The following is a 10,728-nucleotide window of genomic DNA, read 5'->3' on the forward strand; positions in this document are numbered from 1 at the left end:
ACTGTTAGCAGACGGGTTTGTTCTGTGTGTGTGTGTGTGTGTGTGTGTGTGTGTGTGTGTGTGTGTGTCTATGACCTGAGATGACCTCTGTTCTGTTCCTCATTAAAACCAAACGTTCAGAATCAGCAGAGTGTGTGTGTGTGTGTGTTATTATGCAGACGTCCTCATGCACTGTCTTCATTTCCACTGTCCTGAACAAATGTCCTCCACTTCAGCAGACACTGTCCTCACAGACACTGTCCATGAATAACCATGAAGACTGAGAGGGAGACTTATTGGTCCCGTATTTCAGAACGATGCATTCATACATTGAGCCTTTTGTTTCCCTGTTGGACAATAAAAGACAATAAAAGACACCTTTATGTCCTTATGACCTTTATGATCCAGCAGATAAAATTTATATTTCTGTTAATGTTTGACTTCAGTTCGTCCTCGTTGTTCGTTCCAAAGTCCCCAGAGCTGCACTGTGATGGCATTTCCTTCAAGGACAGTTTGACGATGAGACGCAGAGCTGGGACATCGTGTGAATCAGCAGAGCTTTGAAAAACTCCACCAGAGGAAGAAGAAACGCTTTAAAGGATCCACTGAAGACCAAGTTCAGCCTTCGGTAAGTCGCACCAAGTGAGCGGAGAGTCTGGACTCTGTGGAGGGTTTGGACTGATCCGTCTCACCTGTTGTCTCCTTCGCTGAGGAAACATAGAAGCACAGACATTAGAAGCAGTTTTACAATTACATGTTCTCCAGTACATCAACCCTGAGAACCTCAAACAGGACCGAAGACTGGATTGAAAGGGGAATCGTCTCTTTGGCTGAACTGTTGGATTTGTGCGCTGAGCGCCATGTTTTTGTTTCACAGGCTAAAAACTTCACCAACAACTGGTTTAATGTGTAAAACTGGCTCATTCAAAACTTCAAAACGTTTTTATGTGAAATATGAATTTGAAAAGTAAATGTAGTGTAGGATCCAATAGAAACTGAAGTATAAGTACCTCAAAATTTTACTACAGTACTTCAGTGAATGTACTTTAGTGCGTTCTGCCGATCTGATCAATAAAATTCAATTCAATTCAATTTCAATTCAATTTATTTGTATAGCGCCAAATCACAACAGAAGTTGTCTCAGGACACTTTCCATATAGAGCGGGTACAGACCAAACTCTTTATCTACAGAGGACCAACAATTCCCTCATGAGCAGCACTTGGCGACAGCGGCGAGGAAAAACTTCCTTTAACAGGCAGAAACCTCAGACTGAACCAGACTCTGGGTGGATTTTACATCAAAACTCTAAATCGGCCATAAAACCTCAGAACTTCTGCACAAACATCCGTCTCACCCAGTGCTGGTCAAAGGGCAAAAGATAAGAAAAGATAAAGTAGAAGAGATAACGAGAAATGTTTACTGACTGAACGTAACGTCGTCCTGATCCCATGAAGAAAACTTGTTCTGCCAGGTTTGTCTTCAGTTTGTTAACAGTGGGAAATAAAGTTTTTAGTACACAGAGTACACGGAGTACACGGAGTACACGTTTTCAGTTCCATTCATGTCTGAGCTTTGTGCGACACCTAAACCTGAAGAACTCCCCGTGAAGTTTCTACATGAACCAAAAGCAGTTTGTATCTGACAAACAGCTGAAAGATCCTTTGACTTCACACCAGCTTCCCTTAATTGGCTCTTTGGCATTAAGTGTAGGCTGAGAGGCAGTGACTTTGATTAAGGTTTAAGTTTTAGGTTTTGTACAGATCAGAGAAAGCGGGATGTTTGATTCTTGACGGATCAGATTTGACTGACAGGAAGTCTTGGAGGTTTCCTGCTCTGTGATTGGAGCTGAACAGGTTTCCAGACTGTGGCACCGTTCTCAGATTGATGGTGCAGGACTGATGAAGGAGCATCAGCTGTTTCCTCGATATGTGAAGGTGGAAGGACTGAAGTCACCTGCTGACTGTTTTCTTTTTTCTACCACACAGCAGACGAAAAGTGTTCATCTGCAGTGAACCTCAGTTTTACATTATTTCTCCATGTGAGCTCTCTACTGGACAGAAAATACAACTGCATCAGAAGGAATCTTAGTGTTGAAGCTTCTCAAGTGTTTTTCCACAGTGGAAATCTTTGACTTGCTTTCTGACTTTGGTGCCATCTGCTGGTAGAACCAAGAACAACACTGTGGTGGAGAGCAGCTCTTGGCTCTGAGCTGAGGCTTGTTGTTCTGACTGAGTGCAGCTCTCTCAGCAGGTCGTCCTCTTGGTGTGAAGGTGTGGACTCTGCTATGAATGAGTGTGAGGACAGACATGAGGGAGGCCGTCCCTCTAAAACTGGCCTGCGGGGGGAACCAGACAGCCGGACCAAAGCTCAGAGGTGAGACGAGAATCTGTCCAGGACTCGTCTCTGTGTCCACACTCACATCAGTCCACCTTCATTATTCACACTCAGAGCTGTGTGTGTGTTCTGTTGAAGCCCAGAACAGCAGCACAGAGCAGACTCTGCTGGACCTGGACCTGAGGCTAAACCTGGACCTGAAGCCACCAACAGTGACCTGTCTGTGAATGAACATCTTCACTTCGTGGGTGGACACCTCTCTGCTGATCAAAGGTAAGAGCGTCTCTGCGGAGATGAGGTTTGACATCTTCGTCGTCATCACTTCATGTTCTTTTCTCTTGATTTTGTGTCATCTTGGTCGCACATTTTGTACATTGTAGATCTTAAAATCCACAAACAGCTGGTTTGAGAATGTGGAAGAACATTGAAAATTCTCAGAAAGTCTCAGAGTCACATTCTTCACTCATTATTCTTATAAAAGTTGAACTACAGCACCACGTTTGCTGAGCAACAGTTCAAACCTGACGGACTGCTGGCAGACATGTTGGAGTTCTTTCTGGTGATGTCAAAATCTGGTCCCACATTTCAGGAATTAATGTCGTTGCATACTCTGAAAAATGTGAAATGAAAAGTTAGGAAAATATATCCAAAGCTGGAAAGATTGGAGTCATCTTTGAAGAGCAAAGTCCCAGCTGCCCATCATCACAACCTTTTCTGCCCAGTGCCACAGAACGGTCGTCGGCCCAGCCAGCCTCATTTGGTACTTGAGGTTGTCAATTGGCCATTCCAGCCGAGCTCCCAGAACCCCCAGTTGGCTGTCCCCACTGACGTCCAGCCTAGACTCCCAGAACACCTCCCGGCCGTCCCTGCTGACACCCTGCTTGAACCCCACTTGGCAGCCTCTGCCAGTCCAGGGCCTCTGGTTCTGCTCTCCAGACATCTGAATGCTCTGTCTGTCTGGTTGTACCCCTGCCCATTCTCCAGAGCTGCTCTGCTGATGTTGCCAGCATTCAAGCCATCATCCAGAGCTGCAAGGTCCTTGGGCCCTGCCCCTCTGATGTTTTTTGTACTGTGCAGTGGGAAAATCAGATCAAGAAGACCCACAAGAAGAAAAGGGGCAGACAAGGTTCACTTGTTTTATCAATTCTCTGTTTCCATCAGGATTGATCAGCAGGGACCAGATTCTCCTGAACCCACCTGTGTGTCCATGAGGAGCGACAGATCCATGCATCAACCTGTTACTTTCAAATGTGGACACCCCTCAGCGTCTCCAAGGTAAAAAAAAAATATTGTCCATTGGGTATGATGTCTTAATCAGACACGATAAAAGTCTGTATTTCTATTTGCTTCTTTGAAAATGTTACATCCAAAGATTCATGCTGAAATTAAAGAGTTTTGTTTCTGACAGAACAGCTTCTGTTTGTGTGTTTGCTTCGCAGGTTTCATCAGCAGAGCTTGAAGGTTCCCAATGGTCAGCCTGCCCAGCAGCATCAGACAGACCTGGACTCCATATTTAAGGTATCTGCTACAGTGTATGACATCAGCATGAAGGTGCCCCCTGAACCACCACCCTCATCCAGTCTCCACGCTGCACTCTGCAGAGCAGCAGACGATCTGATGTTGACTTTGGGGAATTAAAGTTTACATTTTATTCTGTTCCAGCTGCTGGAGGAAAACATTGTCAGTTTTGTGGTGAACGAGCTGAAGAAAGTCCAGAGAGTTCTGCGTTCAGATGACCCAGAATACTTTGAGAGTCAGAGGGAGGATGAGGAGGTGTTGGACAGTGAGGATGAAGAGCAGAGCAGAGAGGCATTTCTGAAGATCACACAGCACTTCCTGAAGAGAATGAAGCAGGCGGACCTGGCCGACTGTCTGCAGAGCAGTAAGAGGAATTCAACAGATTTACCATGATGGAGGTGACTGGGGAGAGGTTCAAACTGTTTACAGCTGATGTGCCGAAGAGGTTTCATGCAGCCTTTTCCAGCCAGCAGTAGTTGCTGGAACTCGTGGTCAACAGTCAATTTCGACTCTCATATTTCTTGTGCTGAAGTGAGGTTGTACTTTGTTAACAAAGATAATACAAACACTTTATGTTGATGGTGTCGACATTCCATGAATGGAAATATTTGGATGTCTGGTGAGTTATTTTAGAAATACTTCCCCAAAATTCAGCCTGAAAGGGCTGGAAGGTGCGTGTGGGCTGGAGCATAACCTCGTTATTCCCAGCTGTCAGCGTGGACTTCCTGAGCGAGGATCACACTTTATTCTTTATTAACAGTGACTGTCAAATAGGTTTGCATGCTCCATTATTACTGAGGCCCTTACACTGAATGCGAATGTCTATATTGTGGGTTCTGGGACACCTGTTTGAAAAATATAAGGTGAATAGAATTGGTCCAAGCACAGAACCCTGCGGAACTCCATAGCTGGCTTTAGTGAGCACAGAGGAGTCGTCATTAACGCGTACAAACTGAGAGCGATCTGACAAGTAGGATTTAAACCAGCTTAGCGCAGATCCCTTAATGCCAATGAAATGTTCCAGTGTCTGCAATAGGATGCCATGGTCAATGGTGTCAAATGCAGCACTAAGATCCAGTAAGATTAGTACAGAGACAAATCCTCTATCAGATGCAATTAGAAGGTCATTTGTAACTTTAACCAGTGCTGTCTCTGTGCTATGATGCACTCTAAATCCTGACTGGAAATCCTCGAATAAACTATTATTGTGTAGAAAGTCGCACAGCTGATTGGCAACTGCTTTCTCAAGAGTTTTTGAGAGACAGGGAAGGTTGGATATCGGTCTATAGTTGGCTAAAACCCCTGGATCAAGAGTGGCTTTTTAGTAGAGGTTTTATCGCAGCTACTTTAAAGGACTGTGGTACGTAGCCTGTTGATAAAGTGCGAACAAAAAGGTGCACTCCAATGCAAATGAAGTGAAATGAAGACAGAGAAGTCAGATTATCTTTATCTTTCCCGTCGACAATATTTTGTATGATCCAGTGCAAAAACAAGTGAAAGACAGCATTTTATTCAATAGCAGAAGAGAACCGGTGGCAAAGGAAATACAAGACACGTCAAAGTGTCGTCATGGTGTGATGGAGCTGACTGTCGGCAGGGACACCCACAGTAGACCCCCCACAGAAGTGCATCTTGTCTGATTTTCACTCAAATCATAAAAACCTGTAAGAGGCTTTATCCTTTATCACTGAGGGAGGAAGTCCCCAGAGCCTCTTGTGAGTTGCTTTCGGAAAGACGCTACAAACTTCCCTTGTTGTAAATTTAGCAAACAAACTTTATGTCTACAGTAGATGCCTTGTAGATAAAGTCAGCTGCATGCATCACTACAGCGCTGTACAGGGAGCCAGTGGGGATCTGCCTCTGGTCTATATGGGCCCTGTCACAGACCACATGAGAGATCTGGATGGCTGGATCTGAAGCATCCAGTTATTAATTACATTCCTTGTTTGTTCATTCAGGAACTAGAGTCCCAGTGTGCCGCTGCAAGCTCAAGTCTAACCTAAAGGAGAAGTTCCAGAGTGTGTTTGAGGGCATCGCTAAAGCAGGAAACCAGACCCTCCTGAATCAGATCTACACAGAGCTCTTCATCACGGAAGGAGGGACTGGAGAGGTCAATGATGAACATGAGGTCAGACAGATTGAAACAGCATCCAGGAAACCACACGGACCAGAAACCATAATCAGACAAGAAGACATCTTTAAAGCCTCACCTGGACGAGATGAACCAATCAGAACAGTGATGACAAAGGGAGTGGCTGGCATTGGGAAGACGGTCTTAACACAGAAGTTCACTCTGGACTGGGCTGAAGACAAAGCCCACCAGGACATTCAGTTCATGTTTCCGTTCACTTTCAGAGAGCTGAATGTGCTGAGAGAGAAAAAGTTCAGCTTGGTGGAACTTGTTCATCACTTCTTTCCTGAAACCAAAGAGGCAGGAATCTGCAGGTTTGAAGAGTTCAGGGTTTTGTTCATCTTTGACGGTCTGGATGAGAGTCGACTTCCTCTGGACTTTACCAACAACGAGATCCTGACTGATGCTACCGAGTCCACCTCAGTGGATGTGCTGCTGGCAAACCTCATCAGGAGGAACCTGCTTCCCTCTGCTCGCCTCTGGATAACCACACGACCTGCAGCAGCCAATCAGATCCCTCCTGAGTGTGTTGACATGGTGACAGAGGTCAGAGGGTTCACTGATGAACAGAAGGAGGAGTACTTCAGGAAGAGGTTCAGAGATGAGGAGCAGGCCAAAAGAATCATCTCCAACATCAAGACATCACGAAGCCTCCACATCATGTGCCACATCCCGGTCTTCTGCTGGATCACTGCTACAGTTCTGGAGGATGTGATGAAGACCAGAGAGGAAGGACAGCTGCCCAAGACCCTGACTGAGATGTACATCCACTTCCTGGTGGTTCAGTCCAAAGTGAAGAACATCAAGTATGATGGAGGAGCTGAGTCAGACCCTCAGTGGACTCCAGAGAGCAAGAAGATGATTGAGTCTCTGGGAAAACTGGCTTTTGAGCAGCTGCAGAAAGGAAACCTGATCTTCTACCAATCAGACCTGACAGAGTGTGGCATCGATATCAGAGCAGCCTCAGTGTACTCAGGAGTGTTCACACAGATCTTCAAAGAGGAGAGAGGACTGTACCAGGACAGGGTGTTCTGCTTCGTCCATCTGAGTGTTCAGGAGTTTCTGGCTGCTCTTCATGTCCATCTGACCTTCATCAACTCTGGAGTCAATCTGCTGTCAGAAGAACAGTCGACCTTCTGGTGGTCTAACATCTTTAGAGGGAAACTTAAACTAAAACATTTCTATCAGAGTGCAGTGAACAAGGCCTTCCAGAGTCCAAATGGACACCTGGACTTGTTCCTTCGCTTCCTCCTTGGTCTTTCACTGCAGGCCAATCAGAATTTCCTACCAGGTTTGCTGACTCAGACAGGATGTAGCTCAGAAACCAATGAGAAACCAGTTGAGTACATCAAAGAGAAGATCAGTGAGAATGTGTCTGCAGAGAAAAGCATCAATCTGTTCCACTGTCTGAATGAACTCAATGATCGTTCTCTGGTGGATCAGATCCAACAGTCTCTGAGTTCAGGAAGTCTCTCTACAGATAAACTGTCTCCTGCTCATTGGTCAGCTCTGGTCTTCATCTTACTGTCATCAGAAAAAGATCTGGACGTGTTTGACCTGAAGAAATACTCTGCTTCAGAGAAGGCTCTTCTGAGGCTGCTGCCAGTGGTCAAAGCCACCAACAAAGCTCTGTAAGTGGATAAATTACGAGGTACTTTTATGAACTTTACAATAAAAAGACAAGAAACAAACATTTTCAAACTTGCCTTCACTAATTTATCCTCAGGTTAACTGACTGTAAACTCTCAGATAGAAGCTGTGAAGTTCTGTCCTCGGTTCTCAGCTCTCAGTCCTCCAGTCTGAGAGAGCTGGACCTGAGTAACAACAACCTGCAGGACTCAGGAGTGAAGCTGCTGTCTGCTGGACTGAAGAGTCCACATTGTGCACTGGAAATTCTCAGGTCAGACTTCAGTTGTTTGTTGAACATCTGATCTTAAATTCTGCTCATCTGGCTTCAGGTTCATGGTAATGAAGATGGCCAACATCTGCAGGATTTTACTGCTGACATGATTTTCTGTTCATGTATCTAATCAAGTAATTTTAAGTTCCATGAAAATGGAATTCTACACTTAAATCTACCTGTTTTATCTTTGTTTGTGTGACAATGTGCAAGAACTCAGGTGACAACACATTCCATTTGAAGATCTATGTTTTCTTATGTACATCTCCATTCAGGCCAACTGAAAAGCTTTAAAGTATGGAATCATTTGCCGGAGAAAATAGGGAAGACTGCATAATTGAAAGTACGACTTCTGACAACATTAAATAGCAATTTTGTCAAATGTGCACATGTCTCTTCAGGTTAACTGGCTGTAACCTCTCAGATAGAAGCTGTGAAGTTCTGTCCTCAGTTCTCAGCTCTCAGTCCTCCAGTCTGAGAGAGCTGGACCTGAGTAACAATGACCTGCAGGACTCAGGAGCGAAGCTGCTGTCTGCTGGACTGGAGAGTCCACACTGTGAGCTGGAAACTCTCAGGTCAGACTTCGGCTCATCTTATTAGTCCTGCTCATCTGGCTTTAGGTTCATGTTAGTGAAGATGGCCAACATCTATAGGATTTTACTGCTGATGTGACACAGATTTTTTTTTTCATAACTCCAGACTGTCAGGTTGTCTCATCACAGAGGACGGCTGTGCTTCTCTGGCCTCAGCTCTGAGCTCAAACCCCTCCCATCTGAGAGAGCTGGACCTGAGCTACAATCATCCAGGAGACGCAGGAGCGAAGCTCCTGTCTGCTGGACTGGAAGATCCACACTGGGGACTGGACACGCTCAGGTATGGACAGACAGCAAGAGCTCACACACTGCAGGTGACTAATTTCTCTTATTTCATCATGAAGGACGTCTTGTTTCTTTAAGCATGAACATGTGATTGTTTCTAGTCCGTGTGGTGTGTTTTAAACCTGTTATTTGTTCCAGCTTTCCTGCTCCTCTGTCTGAATTTATCAGTCTGGTTTTCTGTGGGAGGTTTTTGATTTGTTCACTCCTGCCATGAATTTTACTTTATTGTTTGTCCTTGTTGCCTCTCAAATAAACCAACCAAAAACTCAACTGTATATGTACATCACATTATCTGCTGCTTCTTCTTCTTGTTCTTCTCCTTGTTCTCGTTCTTGTTCCTCTTCATCTTCTTGTTGTCATTCTTCTTCGTCTTTGTCTTCTTCACGTCTTTTTTGACAGAATTGCGTAGACAGTTGACACCGATGAGTTTCAGCCTGTTTCACACCGACAAACTGAGGATCAGTTCTTCATGCTGAGCAGCAGTTTGGACAGATGTTGGACAGACATTCATTGTGACTTTGTTTCTTCCTCCAGGTTGGACCACGGTGGAGCGCAGAGGTTAAAACCTGGTCTGAGGAAGTGTGAGTGTGGATTCAGTTTGACTAAACAGCACAGTTTCCCTTTGTGTTCCAGGATGTTAGTGGTGGTGTTAATTCATGGAGCGCTGCTGTTGTCATGTACATGTAAACATCTGCTTTGTCCCATCAGACTTCTGTGAACTGATGCTGGACGTCAACACGGCAAACAGGAACCTCCGACTGTCTGACAACAACAGGACGGTGACACGCGTGAAGGAGGATCTGCCGTATTCTGACCACCCGGACAGATTTGGCTGCTGGCAGCTGCTGTGTGGAACTGGGCTAACTGGTCGCTGTTACTGGGAGGTGGAGTGGAGAGGAGGAGTTCGTGTAGCCGTGACGTACAGAGGGATCAGCAGGAAAGGAAACAGCGATGACTGTATGTTTGGAAAGAACGATCAGTCCTGGAGTCTGAACTGCTCTGACGGTGGATTCTCCGTCTGGCACAGTAACAGAGTAATGTCCCTCCCTCTGTCCGTCTCCAACAGAGTGGCCGTCTATGTGGACTGTCCTGCTGGGACTCTGTCCTTCTACAGGGTGTCTTCAGACTCCCTGGTCCACCTGCACACCTTCAGCACCACGTTCACTGAGCCTCTTTATGCTGGATTCAGGCTCTGGTTGTACGACTCCTCTGTGTCTCTGTGTTCTCTGTAGGGGGACAGCTTCAGTCCCGAGGACGGTGCCGATAACGAACGTTTGATTAACGACCTCAGCAACCGGCTGTTGGATGGTAAGATGATCAGTGTACCGAACCAGCGGACGGAGACAACGTTATCCAGCCTTTGGTGAAACACTGAGCTTATAACTACATTCATGCTGTTTCACCTTCTGTTCACGAGCTCAGCTCAGAGGACGAACCGCCGGGGTGTCCCACCACGGTGTCCTCTGCTCTGCTGGACGCTCAGTTCACCCAGCACCACTTGAAGCAGCTTAATTAGACCATATATTTCCGTCTATGGGCCACTGATCAGAGTGTGTAGCGGTTAAGTGTTCGTGAGCTGCTCTGTTTGGGTCTTGGTGGAGGTGAAGGGTCTCAAGAAGCAAACGTAGACACATGTGGACATTAACGTCGAACAACACCAAGATCGTTTCCACAGGAAGCTTTTCAGAAGCGACACTGATCGAGCGAAGAGAAACACTGATATTTGTTCAGGTTGTAAAACGGTTTGTTATTTGTTCTGTGTGTGTGTGTGTGTGTGTGTGTGTGTGTGTGTGTGTGTGTGTGTGTGTGTGTGTGTGTGTGTGTGACGATGCACAGATCTTGGCTCATCTCACCTTTCACCTGCAGATCATGTGATCACCTTCAGTCTAATTTCTCTCCACATTTTCCTCTGACGGTTTGTAAAATATTAACTTTTCGTTCTCAGACGATGTGAACTGTTTACAATGTTTTGAATAAAAAATGTTTT

At 45.6% G+C, this 10,728-nt stretch overlaps 1 protein-coding gene across 1 annotated transcript; it reads left to right on the top strand.

The window, feature by feature from the left end:
* The first annotated feature begins 436 nt into the window (after positions 1-436).
* On the top strand, positions 437-10,321 carry LOC139347405 (NLR family CARD domain-containing protein 3-like). Its single transcript, XM_070986979.1, has 12 exons — positions 437-607; positions 2,231-2,353; positions 3,476-3,589; positions 3,754-3,832; positions 3,977-4,196; positions 5,791-6,509; positions 6,603-6,901; positions 7,013-7,594; positions 8,265-8,438; positions 8,563-8,736; positions 9,276-9,322; positions 9,450-10,321. Exons 2-12 carry the CDS (start codon positions 2,265-2,267, stop codon positions 9,971-9,973), a joined length of 3,021 nt encoding a protein of 1,006 aa, XP_070843080.1. The 5' UTR covers positions 437-607; positions 2,231-2,264; the 3' UTR covers positions 9,974-10,321.
* The last annotated feature ends 407 nt before the right edge of the window (positions 10,322-10,728 follow it).

This window comes from Chaetodon trifascialis, chromosome 19 (genome assembly GCF_039877785.1).
Source record: "Chaetodon trifascialis isolate fChaTrf1 chromosome 19, fChaTrf1.hap1, whole genome shotgun sequence".
Lineage (NCBI taxonomy): Eukaryota > Metazoa > Chordata > Actinopteri > Chaetodontiformes > Chaetodontidae > Chaetodon > Chaetodon trifascialis.

Coding starts and splice junctions, on each gene's coding strand:
- LOC139347405 (XM_070986979.1), top strand. CDS start 2,265: ATGAATGAGTGTGAGGACAGACATGAGGGAGGCCGTCCCTCTAAAACT. Junction 2,354..3,475: donor AGCCGGACCAAAGCTCAGAG/GTGAGACGAGAA, acceptor TGTTTCCATCAG/GATTGATCAGCAGGGACCAG. Junction 8,439..8,562: donor TGTGAGCTGGAAACTCTCAG/GTCAGACTTCGG, acceptor TCATAACTCCAG/ACTGTCAGGTTGTCTCATCA.